Source organism: Varroa destructor, unplaced genomic scaffold, assembly GCF_002443255.2.
Source record: "Varroa destructor unplaced genomic scaffold, Vdes_3.0 BEIS01000006.1, whole genome shotgun sequence".
Classification (NCBI taxonomy): Eukaryota; Metazoa; Arthropoda; class Arachnida; order Mesostigmata; family Varroidae; genus Varroa; species Varroa destructor.
Window position 1 is genome coordinate 3,073,636 of NW_019211459.1, and position 18,915 is coordinate 3,092,550.

Genomic DNA, 18,915 nt, shown 5'->3' on the forward strand with positions numbered 1-18,915 from the left:
GGTCGCGCTTTGGAACGGCGAAAAATCCGCATTTGTAGGCCTGTTATTTCAGACTCATGCTGTAGAGCGCCAGCAACGCGTCGGATACTAAAGATTGTGTCTTATAGGGCTCTATAGGCATGAAGCATGTGGTTATAAAATGCTCCGATTATATATATATATATATATATATATATATATATATATATATATATATACAACTGCACAGTATAAACTAAAGAATTAGAAAGTTTAAGATCGGTGGCCACACGACAGGTTGAGGCGATGTGATGGATAGCATATACACAGGTACGTTGATTTTCACGAACATGCATTAATATAGCAGGTATTTAACAACGTACAGGTTCGAGTTTTGAGATGACACCTGCAGTTGTCTCATAAGTTGACCGAACTTTGCATTCATTGCAGCCGTAACATGTTATCGACAAGCGTCAAAACGCCTGTATTATTGTATGCTCCCGTAGATTCGCCTGATATGATAGATATTTGGAGAATCTTGCTCTTGATTGCCTTCTTGGCTGACCTCCTCTCTGCAGACAATGCGAATCTACAGATAAACTGTCGTTCAAACGCATTTCTGATACGAAAAGGGTGCATTGGGCCTTCGATTGTAACTCGGTCGTATGGTGTTAGTTCCTTGCTTCAATCTATCCTTTTTTAGGTCCAGCTTGATTGAATGAGCCGATAAAGACCCAACAAAAGTACTTATATTGTACTGCTCGAATAAGCTGGCTTCCTCTAATCACACCCCTTTCTTCTTCGATCGAATTGGCCCACACTACCACTCCTGTCGGTTCGTTATCGAAAAAGCGGCTGAATACATATATTTCGAGATCGTTTTCTGTCGTTTGTGACGGCTTACCCAATCCGCGCGTAGATTGCCATGTATGTAAAATTCGATATTGCAGATAATTGGATTCGGCCTCAGACGCTTTCACGGGGCGCAGATCTGTCATCTGAAATAGCGATTTCTAATCAACGATTAATATAATAGCAGGTACGGGTAGTGCAAGCTCGACGTGTGAATGCCCCGTATATTTTACTATTTATTCATTTAAGGGCGCCCGTTTTATCAATTACAAAATAGAGGAGCTCACAGTTGCAAATAACATCATTAACCCTACTTCTAGATACAGCGAGGTCGTTAAAATTTCTAGCTGATAATAAAAAAATTATTGCACCCGATTGCATCTACGTACTTTGAGCTATATTAGACAAACACGCATTTGCCTTTAGGACGTAGCCTCGCGATCTACTATGTTGAAAGTTACTGCTACACGTAAGATTGGAAGTTCACTAAGTTATTATGCCAACCGATAGCATCTCAAACGACCATTTGAGGGCGTTGGCAGCTGTTCGGTACTTAAATAATGTTACTAATACTCTAGATACTGAAAACTCTGTGTTGAAATCGAGCCTTTGCAACTGCGCTTGACAAACGGAAATGAAGCACAGCTCAAATTGTGTCACTTAGAAGACCTCGAAGCTTCTCGATGATCTTCGGGTCCCATTGCGGATTGCAATATAACAACATAGCAAAAGTTCAATCTGCACACGGATAGATGAAGGGGCGTCGCGCGTTGCGTACACGAGACAAGGCGCGAATGCTGCTTTTGTTCTAGACGGCATTCGAACAAACAACTACGTCCATTTTATTTGTCTTTGAAGTGGCAAATCCGAAATAATGGTTGACAGAGAAGGAACTGAGGGTGAATTATTTACAACAATTTCGATGTCATTAATGCAGATATTCAGTTGAACTAACAGAAAGACAGAGAGCTCGGTCTTAGATTCGTTTATTGTCAATAGGCGTCGGTAGACCATCCTGAATATAGCCGATTGTCATTTCTGTTAAATCATTCTGCTTTGACGTCTTTGCTTACCTAGGCTAGAAGGGATGTGGGTTCTGCAAACAAGACTGCTCCATCATGGGATATTGATTGTTAATAGAAAATAAAACTTCAGTTTGTTTATATACATAACAAAGAAAAAAAGGTTTAGGCACAGAACCTCGTGCAACGCTTGTACCGTAGGTATGTTAAAAAAAAAAAAAAAAAAAGAAGATGTTTGTCCTTGCATGGTTCGATTGTAACAAAAAGATGAAAACCATTTGCAAGAACTGTCGCCTACCTCAAGGTAAGAACGTATTCACTATGTCGCAACGAACAAAACGCTTTGGAGACGTTGAAGAAGACGCCAAGGGCGGCGTCACCGCGCTGCACTTTACGGTGAATGAATACCTCTATATCATTGAAAGCTACCTTAGTGAACTAAAATTGACGAGTGTTTGCAAGGAGCCCAGACCCATTTATGTGAGCGGGAATTTCGATTTTTAACACATCGTTTGAAAATTTTCGCTACGAAGCTTATCAAAGACGATTTTGGCTTCAGGAGCTCGCTGCACATTCCTGAAGGAGGCTATTAGGTAACCGTTTCGGCTTATCATCAACTTCTTTTTGATTTTTGACTCTAAAAAATCTATAAAAATTCGCATCTATATATTATATAGTTCTATGAAAAGTGCTTGCCAGCGAATCTATCACGATTCCCCCGCATATATTCTAGCGTTAGGACTCAATAGTTACCTTGTCGTGCGGAAGTGACAACTAGGTGATAACTTTGGAAAAATATTATTTCTAAATGGCAAACAGGGTCTGTAGAGTTCTCTAATACTCTACTTTACCAAGCATAATATTCCATTGTTCACTTACTATTGCATGAGTAAATCTCTTATAATTGTGTACACAAACCATTTCCCTTTTGCAGAACTCCTATAGGGCGACCCCGGCCAAAACAAGACTGAGTAATCGTGGGATATTATAGTCGTTTCAATCACCCGCATGCAATGTCAGAAGTTTCACAGTGCGATAACCATTTGTGACCTAGGAACTCACTGGATTTAGGGCGAGTGACAGACTCAGTAGCAAAGATAGAAGCTTAGAAACGAAAAGGGGGTACCAGCAGCATACGAGTTAAACAGCAGATTATTATTGAGAGAAACATTGTGTGTTAACTAAAACTGACTTGATGGCTGGGGCATTATTAGATACTCGTTAACCTAAATTGCTGTACATAACCATGATATAAACCTTAACTTCTGCCAATTCTAACCCGATGTTTGTTTTGGTCATGAGTAGAAAATGCCTTCTCTTGACATTGTTGTAAATTAACACAGTTAGTCCACACACACAAACAGTATTGTTTTACATTCATTAACATGGATGGAACCCATTAGTGCGTAGCCTGACGTCGGAAATGCATATAATATTTAACCGCACAGCAGACTGTGAAGTCCATCTATCTCACACGAATTTTACATGTATTTATAGCTAAGAATGACGATTCGACATCTTATATGGGTAGATTTTTCGTTACATATGTGGAGAAATTTCATATAGGCGAACGCTCAGTGCTGCTGACACTATCAATGGACATGTTTTGCCGTTGACTTTTTTCGGTGTTCAAGGGTTTTCCCGGGGTAGCGTACCTATTCTACGCTCTTCTTCTCACAGGAACAATCCGCTGTACGTCTACGTCTTGATTGCTTATGTTGTTTCGTCCGTCATGGCTGCCCTCCCGTTGTCAATAATGCCGCGGTTGGTCTCATCGTCATCGTTTTATTTTACTGGTTATATCTGTATGCCCTTCATCCGATCCGTGGCGTTTGTTGATGCTGCAGAATTTGCTCAACGTCGCAGCTCAGATATATCGTCATTATTATCATCATTGACGCCTTGTGACTGTTATACACTGCTGTTGTCTGACGGTTTCTGGAAGATGTTTCAGTTAGCTGAGTGCTGTGTTTGGAGCCTCCATGACGCTCGGCGTTGCCGTTGCGTAAAAAGGTCGAATATGAAATGTGCAGCAATGGATATTTTGATTTTTCCATCTGTAATCTACCTTAGGTTTCAAGCACGGACACGGACGTGGCCAAGAGCCTAGCAACAATTGCAAAAGGACACTTCATAGTGGTCCATCTGAACCCATCGCTTATCCTAATGACGACAGAAGCGCTCTTGCAACTGGTAGAGTGTTTTTTATTGTCGATTTGTTGAATCAATTTTAATTGTTGAGGAAAATTAACGGCTACAGTGAGGGCGTCGTTGTTCTAATTGAAATTTCTTCTTTCTGTCTCTTCGCTGCTTCGGAACTAATTTCACCCGTTACTGATACATCAAGTAGTAGTTTATTTTTACGGTTTAAAATCTGTACATTATCCAAGCTATTAAATAAAGCAACATAAAATTCCGACATTTGCAAAATACAGCCTTCGGACAAAACGATTCAATAATTCGACCGAAACAATGATGCGCTCACTCCCATTAGGCGAGAGGCTGCCAAAGGTGGTAATAAAATACAACGACACCATACCGCATAACGGGTGTCCTATCAGCACCGACGGCAAAATGTATCGACTGCTTCCATCTGATTACTGCCACGGTATCTGCTTTCTGTGGTCAGCGTTGTTCGTGGGACTACCTACTCCTTTGGATTATCGTCCATCTACTTTCTTGTATTGTTTCTTTTAACGTACGCCATATGAGCTACCGATCGCTTAAATGGCTAAAATTCTGCGTGAGAAATTTAGAGATCGCCATTATTACTTATAATTTGTCGAAGTATTTTTCTATCCTATTCCAAGGTCTGCATTTCTAAAGATGCAACATGGATCGATTCATAGGAGAACAACCGTCAAATTCCACTTATTATGTCAATTTTCAGATAGAGTGTATGCGATTATATCGGTCAGTGACAGACAAAAAAAAACTGTCCAATGATACGCTACACTCGAACAGCCCAGTAGCACAATGCCAGAGGCCTGCGTGAACGTTGACGAAGCCCAAAGACAGGCTTTTACAAGCTGTTTATATATCTTTTCAATATTATATAAAGTCTATGGACACTAGTAAAGCTGCATGCTATATCGCACAGTTTCAAAGGAGTATCTTTTTCTTTTCTACATACATATAAACCCATTTGTATAGGTTTTCTAGATAGGATCAGTCGTTAGGTTCCTGTGTGTATTTGTTAGCCAAAACTTTTTTTTTTGGTATAACCACGGGCACGCTCCAGTTTGTTTCATGCACTAGTCGCGTGGACGAACTTGACATACAACGACTGACCCTCGCACGCAATAAAATAACTTAATATTCGCCTAACTTTTGTGTTGCCGATCTTTTCTCCCAACTCATATCTTCTACGTTATGCCGGTGTTCCACCCGGACGTATCACTTGAGCCGGGTGGCTTCCATTACGAAACGAAATATATCTATACCCGGATTCGAACCTAGGCCGCCAAATGCCTTTACATGGTACTTGCTTGTGGCGAAATGCCAAACAAAACCAACGTTGACTTCATAAAGCCCCTCGCCTCCACACGTTTTGCTGTATAATTATGATTCTGCCACTGCAGGGGCAAAAGCAACTAGTAGTGACAGCAACGGTAGTGGTAAAATCTTACTGTAGTAATTTACTATATTAACGTGATTCCTTCTGATATGATAACTGACAGCGATTCCGGACATCAAGTAAGCGTAGTAGTAGTAGTTAAACGCTACATATTCGCATCAGCTGAAGTAACTTTACGAACACGTTTTCTGCCGTCGCAGCTGTTGCCTCTGCCACTTTGTCTCTGGCGCCTAGCAGTTCGACTGCTTGTTTGTATGTGTCTGTGTAATACCGCTTCCTGATGTCGCGTCGTAGCAGACGATTTCACCAATCGGTCGCATATTGTGGTGACTGAACTAAGCGTCCGGTGAAACGCAGTACGCAATCAGCTTGCCTAGCTGTTCCCTAGACAGACATCTAGAGCGGTGACACCATTATCGTACCAACTAGCGTTTACACTGTTACAATCGAATTGCCCTACTAGTTCGTAGCGAATTTTACCTAATTTTATATGAAAAAATAACTTTTTTTTTTAGATAATTTCAATCAATCTTTCCGACAGCTTGTCAGCTCCATCGTTCCTGACGTTGATATTTTTTTTTTATTTGGTCAACATAGATTTTTACATATTGTAAATGTACAATATTCATCGTATCAAAGTATTCCGCAAGGGTCGGAAAAGGCCATGATCAGAATGAGCAGAATACGGGACTATAAGCTCGATTAAGCGAAATTCGACAATTAAAAACTTTCGACAATTTTTGGCATGCCATGAAAATGTGTTAAGCCGTGCGTTGTCATAATGAAAGATGGCTCGTCTCCTGTGGGTTACAGGTCGCGTTCTTTTTTTTTTTTTAGATGCATAGCTTTAAATTGAAGCGGTTGTTCAGGAAAAGCACTTTCCTATAACCATACCAAATGGACAGCAAGCATTAGATGGAGTCCGGCTTCAGTTCTTATTTGAAAAGCAATACAACACTTTGCCCACAGTCCGCTTTGAGTGACGTGTATTGTGTGTTATCTAGTTTTTGAATAACCTGAAACCATCTTGTCCTCGAAGATGCTCTGCCGTGTTAATTTTCTGGCGAAGGCTCGTGCGTCAAAATAGCAGCGCCCTTATAATGGGAGAATCGACTTGTTTTCGATGCTGAAGTTACCATTTCGGTAACGAGCGAGCCACCTGCCGCTCGTATAATTTGGTGTAGTATTAGGTCCACATGAACCACATATTCCTCTCGAGTTTACGTCGCATTTGGCCCTTTGCATAGATAAAACTTCAAAGCTGACTTGGAATCCACCTTCGAACGAAACTTAATTTAAACGAAATCAAATCGAACACAGCACAAAAAAGGCCAAGAGACAACGTTGTAAATAAAATGAATAGCGGCTTTTGTTCTCTCACAACTTACTGTTTGTGGCTACAGGGCGTCAACTGATTCAAAATCCTTATGAAGCGACCAAATAATAAATCTGCTGCTGCTTCGATGTCGACAAGTAGCCTTGCGATCGCTACAATCACCGCTATCATTAATAAGAAATTGTTATCGTAACATGGTAGCCAGTGATAAAAATGCAATGTAACAAACATGCAAAGGGTCTATGTAGAGGAAGAAAGAATCCTGGAAGAAAGATGCATCCTGCGTCGAATGAAGCTAAGACGTAGACATCATTATAGTAAAATATCCCATTGCACATGAAGAAATACAAATAACTTCACGAAATCCTACTAATCGTTAGTGGTGATGGTAGCAGTGACAACAGCGACGATTCCGTGAATGCCATGCGGCCCCGATAGCCAGAAGCCAAAAAAGTGGTAATAGACCCTACTTTTTTCTTTGATTTCGTATGAGAGTCCTATTGTTGGTCAACTCGAAACGCCTCTGCTGATAGAGTTAAATATAATGTAAGTACTATTGTTTTTCAGACTACGACACAAATTTTTCGTTTTTTTTTTTTAATAGAAATGGGCTTCAAGGTGCGGCCCGTTTGACCCTTTGATCTTCTAGTTAAGTTGAAATATGCTTTTACAGTGTCCTCTTTGATATCGATATGTTTCTTATTTTCGACAAGTTTTGTTGATTGCAAGTTTGTACATCTATCACTATTTCGTTTCGGTGAAATACGAACGCAGCTAGGGAATACTCTTAATTTCAATATTGTTCTGCTTTAAAAACACCTTGAAAAAACTATACACAATCATCAAGCTCAACAATACCAACACCTGAGAAGGAAAACTGTAAGAAGCTGTATATATAAACTTCATAGATCTATCGATTAGGGTTTTAGATCCTTTTTCTACAGAGGAAAAATTGCGTCGATATTTCAACAACGGTACAACTCGTAATCAATACAACCATCAGATACGCGTTGAGATTGCTGACGAACTATTTTTTCACAAGATATATGCGAAGAATCGACCCAATGTATACATGTATTAGTCTGTTACAATTGTATTTGGCGGACTTTGAAGTTCTTGTCGAACCACACGCCGTTAGTAGGTGAGATTTGGCCTCTAGTCTGTTTGAAAAGTGCGTCATTGTAATCGTTTAGTGGGTGACGCATTTGCCTCTGATATTCTAGGTCTAAGTTAGAAACCGGGCATAGACAAATTTCGTTTTGTACTGGGAGCCAGCCGCCTGATGGAATACCCATTGGCGATACCAAACGTAAAGCTCGAAACATAGAGAGATTACGCATGGTTTAGTCTCTACCACTAACCGAAGAGAGACCAGACGAGAGAATGGCGACGCCTCAGAGAAAAATCGAGTTCAGTAGAAGCGTCGTAAAATGATGGTAATACTTCCAGTGGGTGGTAGAAGCACCTGCCACTATAAGATATTCACCGAAAATGAAACAATGAGTGAGTTAGCTATTTCGGCTTCCTTGAGAGACTAGCAGACCGTTGGTACAGCAAACAGAAGATCTAAATGTTCGATGGCAACGCCAATTCTTATCGTCATGCCTCAATTACTACCTACATTGAGCAAAAGAATATATAACACTGGCTCTACCCCCTCCCCTATTCTCCCGATCCAAGTCTATGTGATTACGGAGCTCTTCATGACCCAAACAGGGCAACAGGTGAGTAAGTGTATCCTACTGTTGATTTACTTGGAGATAGAGAAATTACATATGGGTGCATGATTGCGCAAAGGCTGCCATGGCATCGGAACAGGTGTGTTAAAACTAACGAAAGTACTTTTAAAGCATGTTCAGATCAAACTTTAGGACAGTAGTGGGCGAAGGCTTCTGCTAGAACATGCAATGGAAATCAGGCCAATTGGAGCCTACTCAGAATGTTTACCACATGACCTTGGCAAATTTCGTAGACGTGTACTAGTTTGTGTGCGGTTAATATTTATCGTATCCTATCGGGACTGAAAATGACGCCAGAAGTTGGAAACGTAAAGTAGTTAACAATAGCTGGATTTAAGCAGAGCTAAAATAACGTACGTCTAAAACAGCTGTGTTGTGTTTTGGTTCTAGCTAAACGTGATAGGGATCGCACTGCTCAGGTATTTACTCCTTATTCCTGCTCACTTGGTCATCACGTCAAACCAAATCGTGCGAAGGTATTTACGCAGTCTTAGTAATAACTTCGTATTAGTTTTAGTTTTTGATTTATCCAGAGTTCAAATAATATCTGGATATTTTTTCGTTGGTGAATGTTAACCATGAAGCATTAACGGAATGGCTCCGATATGAGTTCGATTTAAAGGATGGACCCGAGTAGCGTTAAATGGCGGATTAGACAATCGACTGCATCTACGTGCAACGCTGTCGCACATATTATCATCTCGCTAAGCAAGTAACGGATATTAGGGTGTTTCTAAGCCATGTTCAATATTATTGAGGCTGCCTGCTCTGCTTGTGTGAAGCATTGCCACCTTCCGTTGCCAATGGAAGGTGTTCTACGTCATCTGTAAATATATTTGCTTAATTATTTCATCATATGCGAGTGGCGATCTTTCTGAGAGCGCAGTAAAAGTTTCTTATACGATTGTTTCATCGCCATCTCGGGCATAGTACACCTTTCCACGATACGCTGTCAGAAGCGGCAAAGTTATTATAGCCGAAAGAAGCAAAGCGGAGCTGCCTCATACACAGAACTACCATTCACTGTACATGCGGATGATAGTTTTACCCGAATATCTTACAGACGCCAGTAACGTTCGTTTATCGCACATCCGTTAAATGGCCGTTGGCAACGCTGGAGTTTAGTCAATAGAAGCAACCAGCTCTGTCAACATCTCACCCCTGCTCAAGATATAGATCATACTATTTCGACTAAACTGGCTTCATGCCTTTGGGCCGAAGCTACCTATTCCTATGTCCTTTACGATGCTAGCGATGATCGTGATGTCTGTTGTGTGATTTATCAATGATCTACCCGATTTGCACCCGCCGAAATCTGTAACAGCTTCACGCAACGTCTGCTGGCGTTCGTTGATAAGAAGCGGTGCAGAAGCGTCATGTATAAATAATAGTATTTTATCGATACGCAAAGCTAGCTATGCGACGTCACATGCACTGCTGTCCGGGAAGAACGACCGTCGAACAAACGGACGGACACAAAGCGTGCGCAGAAAGACGGTAGAAAGAGCGCCACGTATTTGTACATACATTGCACAAGAGGAAAACTTTATTCTGACATCACAGGCAAGGGGATGCGATACAACTATAAAATAAACTCCTGAAGTGACGCAGAGACAGCTTCACGCATTAAATGTATAAAGAAAAGTGCACCAGGCTTCAGGAAGTTAATAAGGCCCACATGTAACTTCAACACTTCGTGCTGCGTTGTTGCGTCATGACACTCGTGACAATACAGAGAGAGCAGAAGGAGTTACTTTTTCTCTGGTTACAGAACGCAACTTCTTTATGTTTGTAATTAACAACATTCGATGGTACTAAATGTAATGGCTACTTTATTCGCGTTGCTACCAAAAATGCAGGATGTCCAAAAAACAAGAAACGGTGTAGGGGTAGTTATGTATCTATGACAGTCTTGATCATGCAACTTATTGTAAATGACATAAGTAGCGGTACAATGAGCATCCGTAGGTAAATAGGGAACACCGGACTTATCCGCAAGCTTCACCCGGCGTCAGTCGCTGCTGCCTTTATTCATCCGATCTGTTTACGTCAAGCCTAGCAGAAACTGTAGCTCCAGCTAAAATAAAAATTTGTCCCGCTATAGTTACCCTGTTGTATGAATCATGATTTGCTCGGACAGTCATTCTATCTATCCATCCATAAGAATACCCCATTAGTTTCGTGTTTTGTTTCGGTTACTTTCTGACCTCACAACAACTATTGCATAATCTGCTACCTCACCTCTTTAATTAAACTTTAACTAAGCTACAAGTACCGCGCAAACTTGTCAGCTTCAGTGACCTCGTGAAATAATCATAATATATATGTATATGTTTCAATTAGTTCATTATCGAATTGTGACTATTCCCTCACCTCATAGCCACTTATTATGCTACAGCAAACGAAAACTAACTTCGAAAATTAGGCTTTGAGTCTAATTTTCCATTCGATTTAAGATGGTTTGCCGGCACACAAGCACCCATGAAGTGATACATCCATAGGTATATATAGCATCTGTACTTGCGAAAAGTTCGCAGTACCACTGTCAGCTACCTCAGCTCCAAGATAACTCGATCGAGTTTTATTGAAGGGAGCACGTTAACTATGGAAAACGATAATACTCGCCAATAACACTCAAAATCAGCTTCAATAACAAATTCGGATAAATAGCTATAGATTGATAGATAACTAAACAGTTGTTTCAACACACTTTGACACGATTCGGCAAGGTTCACCTAGTTTTCTATGTAAAAAAGGGCTGACCATATTTTGGTAAATTTGCCTAACTACAGCAATAAATTAGTCGAAATTATTTATCATGCACAGTTCTGACTCAATGTTTTTGTGTGATCCCAAGGAACTGTCGAGGTGACCTGTTTCGTCTATATCATTTTCCTTGAATACTCACTTTTTCACAACTACAGATTTCTCGTACGTATAAGTTGCATTTTCGACACTTGTTTTTAATTTTTGAAAAATCGCGCTTGCACACTGAAAAGTGTTCAATCCAGGGGATAAAAAAATAAAATAAAACTAATCAGCGTGTATTCATCAGTCTGTACGGCCTGCGTTGTTATAGTGTACTTCACTGATGTCCCAATCGAGAAGGTGCCGGTTGGATTCCATTTTATGTATTTATTCGCACATTGGTATTTCTGTTGACAGATGTTGAACCAGCCAGTGTCTTGGCGTCAACAAGTGTTCGACTGCATTGACCTGATGCTGGGCATCACGTCAACCCGTCCCAAATAAAGCCGAATCGAGTCCAGATATCTTCTCCCTGCTCCCACTTCCTGCGTCTAGGGATCGTCTGCCAAGCAGAGATTCTAAACGACACGGACTGGTGCCACGTCTGTAACACTGGAGCTCCGCAATGGCCATTCTAGCAAGCAGCCCAGTTTTCAGCGCATAATCACAACCAATGGAAACCCCGCGGCCAACCCAGCTTCCGTCGCCCCAACTGGTTCTAGTAGTATCAACAAAAACTAACACAATAGTACTAGCACGGTACCCTTTGCCATCACCACAATCATTATGACAAAGGGAGACACAAGATGTGCAAGAGAGAGAGAGAGAGAGAGAGAGAGAGAGAGAGAGAGAGAAAATGGCTTTTGAAGTAAAGCAGATGCTACCAGCAACACATGCTAGTGAACGGTCGAGGGTGGCCAACCTAAACTACTTACAGAAATTGTAACAACCGTTTGTTCCTAACAGAGCAAGCAGTATTGCTTCATACTGCCTGCTGCTCAATGGGAAAATGCTTTCACAAAAAGTGGAAGAAAACGGGGGTCAAGGTTCCAGTGCGTGTTTAAGCAACTATTTATATACAGTAAGCTGAGCGGATGGGAGCGTTTAAGAAAACTAAAACAAAAACGTTGCACGATAAGATTCTATATATTACCCATCAAGAGTGTACAGGGAGTATGTAACTGAGTGCGAGTCCGCCCTTTATTGGAAGCATACGAGCTGCCTACGCCGGTGTTCTAATACCTGAGATGTCAATGCTATATATATATATATATATATGATATGCTATGAAGACTGGTTAGTTTCATTTAGTAATACAAAATTATGATACCAAGCATCTAAGCTATCGACCCCGTAAAATATTCGTATGCCGTTACAGCATTCACGGTAGCTTGAAAATAACGTGATTCAATTTACCTAAAACACACAAAAAAATTAAAGAAAAAAAATATGAACTACTTCTGCTTTTTTTTTTTTGAGAGTTCTCTGTTTTGTCATCGCCGAGGTTTAACGTAATTTTCAACAGACAACTGTTAAATTCAAAGCTTTCCTTTTATACCTATATAATTAGCTTATGTTTTTACATTGGCTTTTTTGAGCGTATCAAATTCGCAGAGACGTTCATATGTGTGGCCTTTAGGCATGGGTCCAAGCACTACTTGCTCTTCACAATCGACTTCACGTGAAATCGTCGTACGTATGAATAACGTCCAGGCTATCTGACCTTGCTCTCCATCAGGTGTATTTTAAGAACACTTTGAACTCAAAGCTCAATCAGCAGTGTCCCTCCTACGAGCGAGCCTATCGACCCTAAAGCCCTCGTACATTTAACGATGCAATCTCGAATAAGGGACATTTTGCTGCGACTAGGTACAGTCCTAAAGTAAACTCTCTTGCGGGACGTTTGAATAACCATGAAACTAACTCCTTTTGAACAAATATACATTGAATAGATAACATGGATAAAATGACTGGTCACTCAGACCCTCGTACAGGGGATTATTCAGACATCGAAAACACATTCAGGGAAGACCTAGCGAAGCTTTGGGGTACAGTTAAGAAGAGGCCTATAAGAGCTTGAATTCAACAATCTTATAGCGAGATAGAAGTAAGAAGCATGCAGGTTAGGTTTTTCCTGGACTTTTTTTCACAAAAGAAGCAATTCAGCATCGCTGAAAAACAATGCCAGATTACAGCGTACTTGTCGACGTCCTCAGTCTTATGGCTAAAAGAAAAGGTCTGTGACGCTTATCAGTATTTTCGGTTGCCAACTCAAATGACGTATGCTGCTTGTTGGCTAGAGAAACGAAAGCAAGCGTGCCTGAAACAGTGCTGTCAACAAGGTTATGTACTGTGCAGCGCAATCAGTTAAAATTGGAGCTTGCCGCGAGCCATCTGGGTAGCGGTAGATGAAGTTGTTCGAGTGGACAGAATGGAATTTGTCCAACAAAAGGTAAAGAAGATAACCTATCTGGCGCGCAAAAGTAGCACGCGTTTGGCATTATCCTGGATAGAAAGCCTGGATGGAAAGGAGCCGCTTACATGGGTTGCACAGCAGGTAGAATAAACTTCAGTATATCGTAGTGCCCGGCGCCATTCAAACCTCGCATCATTAAGAGCTGATTCGGAGGTGTCATGAATCTTTGAAGTGACGGAGGATATAATAAATAAACATCTTCTCCAGAACATTTAGGCTGAAGTACGAGGAAGAAATGCTACTTTTATAAAAAGGTTAGTAGTGACGTGTGGAGGGCTGTTACCCGGATTTCTTTCTTCCAATTTAAAAGGGTGTGTATATATATATATATATATATATATTCATCAGACGCAACGCATAAAGGTGCCAGTCACTGATAAAACAAGCAGGAGTGACTGGTAACAATGCAAAGTAATCCCTACAAAGAATAATCGTCTGGTTGGCTTTTAAATAATAATAATAATTAATTTGTGATGGCAGGCAGAAAACTCATGTCTTTAAAGTTTATCGGCCATATGTCAAAACTCTTGTGATTTGTTAACTCTTTTAGATTACAAACCAGTAACACACGATATTGACCTAGTAGGTTAGAAATATTCCTACATTTTTACGCATGTTTAAATCTTTTGACACGTAGCCTCCATCGTCATTACTCAAATGATGCAAATTCAAGGACAGAGCAGTTACTGTAGAGTTTGCATCGAATATGATGAAACATTTTCGTTAGAGCATTTGAAATTCGGTAGCGTTTTTCATTACCTAATAGTTCTGAATAGGTACGGGCATAGATAGTTAAAGCGAAAGGGGAGGTCCAAAAGCGGAACGTGGACTGGCATCAGGCCCATTCTTTCCGCCAGCCAACAACATTATTGCAACTTGGAGCTGAATCGGTCAGCGCAGGGATGCAGCTGATGCCGCATCACCATAAACAACAGTAAAATGCAACAATGGTGAGAGCCTATGACGATCGGATAAACGCAGAAAAGAACGACGCGATCAACGACTTGTATACGTTGTGATAACGGTCAGATAACGGAGGCGACATCAGCAGCAAAATTGGCATCGTCGATAACATCAACAGCGTCGCCGTTGGGTACCAATCACAAATTCAACTATTCTCACAATTCTATTAGTCCCCCTTCACCTCAATCGCACTCTCATTGACTACAAAGCGTTCGCTAGTCACAGTGGATTGAACTATCTTCGTTTGTCAGCAACGGCTACTCGTAGGTGGCGCGAGCCGGAAAGCAGCAAATAGAACCGAAGCTAAAGCCATTCGTTCGTTCCTCCCCGACTGCTCCTCGATCGTTAATGTACGTAATGAAAGCTGCTGACCGTTATTGCAACAAAATACGCCGGAAGTTACTTTTGACAGAATCTTAATAATGACAACATTATAATGATCGAACAGAACACGGACAATCATTTCACCCTTTCCTCTTTTTAGGCGTTTGTCTTCAATAGCGGACGGCTATAATCATTCAGTCGGTGAGTTTTTTTTTAGTTGTCATGGCTCGCGATTCGTCACCCCTGCTCGCTAGTCGAAGCTGATTCAAGCGAAAAGCCCAATGGGAAGAAAATTGGTTATCTTGAGAGGATTTTTTCTATACAAGTCTTGTCCGTTGTCTACGAAGACCATGATGATCGCGATGATGGTGATGATGTCAGTGCAATGTTTTTTCTTGTGGTTATCGACCGATTTAGCTCGTTCGTTCGTTTGTTCGTTCGTTCCATTGTGCTCCGTTTCGAACTTGGAAGATGATGAAGGCCTGGCCGGGAAGGCGAAAGTGCTTCACGGTCACGCTTGGCACAGTTCAGATATTTGATATGTAGGCAGTATATTGAAGCCCACACCTAAGAGGGTGCGATAACGAAGGGTGCTGAGATGCCGTAAAATACAGTTTGTAAAAGTTAAAGCATTCGACATAAGAACGACAGGGATTCTTCGATGGGGATCACCGATGGAGCACGCTGACAACGACATAACAACAACACGCAACAATACGTACTATTGCATGTTTGTCTCACATGAGAAATCACGAATCAGCTGGGTTGTCGACTAGAGATAATGTAAATTACCGAACGACTGTAACTTCGATCAACAAGCATTCTAGTGAAGATGGAACATAAATTAAATCTAACTACCTGTATCAAAAATAACGATAAAATATTAACAAATATATGATAAAACTGCACAAAGTTCTCAAGTCAACAACCTTTCGCCATCTCTGGCGGCTCCCGTTCTGAATTATCTGTCGCATGATACAATGTTGTTTCTGATTAACGAAGTAAAGCTTTACCCGTTATGACAGCATATATGCATTTATATAGTTATCGATATAATAAACCGTGAATTCTAAACGTTGATTTCATTCAATTGTCTATCGTCTTCTTCATCGAATGACAACTGGTTGTTGCTCTATTTTAACGCAACTGACGAGAGTTACCAGCGTCTACTTCTATTTCTTGCCGGTCAACATAGCCTGAGAAAATCGAGAAGCTTCTTCTTATATGCGACTGGACGCGTTTGCGAGTGTCGAGCTTCTAAGGCTTTTTCTGCATCGCTGTCAACGATTCTCTGCTGGTTAACTTTGCTTGGCCTGCTCTATCGCAGAGACGATACGTAGTGGCTGGCTTTCTGTAAAATTGGTAACGCCAAAAAGAGCCGTTACAGTGACGCAAACTATCGCGCAGATCAGAGGATTAGCTTCGTGCGCTTGTTATTATTGCCGCTGGCGATGATTCGTCGTTGGTCAATGCTTCTGAGGGTCTATGCCAGTAATAGCAGTAGCGGTCTGCCCATTATCCGTTATGTTGGGCACCGTTTGACGCGGACCGTGCCACGCTATTTTCATCTGTCGGGCCGCTGATTCTCTAGATAGCGGTCTAGATATCCGACGGTGTACTGGTGGGCCGATAGGTGGAGTGGGCCAGAATCGTTCGAGAAGCAGCGTAGCTTATGTAACATAGACAGCATGTGCATCACGCACAGCAGGGACTGGCACGAAGTTGCAATTAAAAAAAGTCCATTGCCACACAAAAATCGTAGGATTCGTTGCTACTATGCATATCTACGCTTAATCAAAATAACTAAAAGAAGAGGTTTTAACACTCGCGAGAACAGAGCAACAGCCCAGAAGCGGTCAAGATCTGCTCACGAGTAGTCGACATAGACCGCATAAACAGTACAAGTAGATCACTCGATATAACAATAATCATGTGAAATAACATATATAGATATGCGTGAGAAAAAAAATCCCCCTTGAGCTGAGAAAACGAGCAGCTAGAAATTCGCCAAACATGCAAATGCAAATTTTTCTTATTCTTCGATTTCTGCAGAAAGGGCACAGAATTGAATTTTGAATGAAACACAGTTTTCTATTTGATTAGTTTGCCATGAATCGATCTCTAAAAAGTATCGCTATATTCACATTGCTTGTTTGGCTGATTTTTCAAACGACCCGACATTGGTACAGAACTTTTGTTCAAGGTTCTACCCTTGTATCGCGCGTAGGTGTACAAGACATACATACAGCTAGCGGAAAAATCAGCGTCATTTACTGTTTTCGGTGCTTTTGAATAACTTAATGTTGTTACAGGAGATCTCCGAGGGTCATCGGAGTAAAGGAGAGACAAGTGCGAACGCGAACGAAACAGCGCGGACAGATAGAAACACCTCAGCAACATCGTCAACAACGATCATGGATGCAGCAGTTATACCGGTGTGCTGTTCACGTCAGACCGTGACATAAAGCGATTCACCATTAGTAACCACATTTCTTCTTTGCGTGAAGTCTCAGAAGCCAATAATGTTCGACCGGATAGGGAGCTAGGGAGAAAATCGCTGCTATTCGTTCACAATATTTACACAGTATTATTTCGCGTAAAGAGCAACACGACACCCACAACGACAGATGAAGGAAAGAACGCACACAAACCTCGACGTTTCTGAAAGCAGACATTTCTGAGACACTGAAAACCAGTGGATTCGCACATGAAGATTGAAGCAGTATCAATGGTAAACTAGCTTAAAAGCGAACGGTAATTCTGAAGTGCTATCGCTCATACAAATCACGGGCGTTTGTACGTAGATATATCTATGAATGGATAGGCAAGAGTGCAGAAGTTTACGATGTGACATTTCTAGAACGCGATAGAAAATGTTACAATGCAGAGCATTTTTTATACAGTGATTTACTTCGCCCCTTATAGGATACGTTGGGGCTATACGTTTATGACTTAAATGGGGCATGGGCTACCGATACTTTATGCAGATCCGCGACGCTCCGATTGCCTAAAAACTTTGAGTGTATAGAGGTTACGGCTTGTTGTTTCTCGTTGTTTCCATTCAAGCGTGGACGCTTACGTTCTTATTTCTATGGATTCTTCACACGGGCGAAGCTAAAATAGCACGACCAAACGAGTGAACAGACTCAGAAGGTTTATTAATTTGAATCTACTGAACCTTTGGTCTGAATCTTCACTGCATACAAGTTATCTGGACCAGCATTCTTCAAGTGTCTAACTAAATGAGTCGATTTTGTTTTTGTGGAGCTTTTAATAAAAGTGCAAAGCTTCTCTTCAATTAACCCGATAGGCTATATAAGGTATATAAGTATCAAATACACTCTGAATATCTGATTAGGAAACGATTAGTAGTGATCGATAATGGCGTATTCAAGAAACGACCCAGCTGATGGACTCTGGTCTGACTCTATAACACGATTTAAATAAAATTGTGTACAACAAATGACTGAAACAATTAAAAGTCGAATAGTTTATGTTAACCGAGCCCCTTTTAGTTACGTTCCTAGGTTCAGCTACTTCATTTAGTACTTCAGAAGTACTACGCTATTATTTATAACCGTTTTAGCAGCTGATGAACGGCTCATGCTTTACGATGCCAATAGCGCGCTTACTCTTCCAGTATCAAAAGCGCCGTTTGATAAAAGTCGTCCTCTCATCAGTATTCATTTTTAGATAAACAGCCAGGAGAATGTATAGAGATTTCATTAAGCGAACGCTATATTGTGAGTCTGCAAAATAAGCTGATTGACAATTTTCGTACCCGAAACCTTTTCGCTTTATCGTCATATTTACTGTTGTGTAAATCGAAGTTATATACTAACGGTATCCTGCGTAAAATGTCCTGAAAATGTTATCAGGCTTATCACGACTGTGTTATACATCACAACGATTACTCAGTA

The 18,915-nt window shown here is 41.0% G+C and overlaps 2 protein-coding genes across 4 annotated transcripts in view; one reads left to right on the forward strand and one right to left on the reverse strand.

Moving 5' to 3' along the window:
- LOC111253575 (uncharacterized) overlaps positions 1-18,915 on the reverse strand; it is a 40,417-nt gene that overhangs the window by 19,549 nt on the left and 1,953 nt on the right. The gene's annotated exons all lie outside the window — the stretch shown is intronic.
- LOC111253579 (uncharacterized) lies at positions 5,074-18,466 on the forward strand. 2 transcript variants are annotated; one of them, XM_086993767.1, is made up of 5 exons: positions 5,074-5,871; positions 6,813-7,291; positions 7,969-8,469; positions 8,875-8,960; positions 17,308-18,466. In XM_086993767.1, exons 3-5 carry the CDS (start codon positions 8,323-8,325, stop codon positions 17,453-17,455), a joined length of 381 nt encoding a protein of 126 aa, XP_086849893.1. In that variant the 5' UTR covers positions 5,074-5,871; positions 6,813-7,291; positions 7,969-8,322; the 3' UTR covers positions 17,456-18,466. The 2 variants fall into 2 exon arrangements, 1 of the variants encoding a protein (XP_086849893.1); XR_015330675.1 differs by lacking the exons at positions 7,969-8,469; positions 8,875-8,960 and having other exon boundaries at positions 5,074-7,291.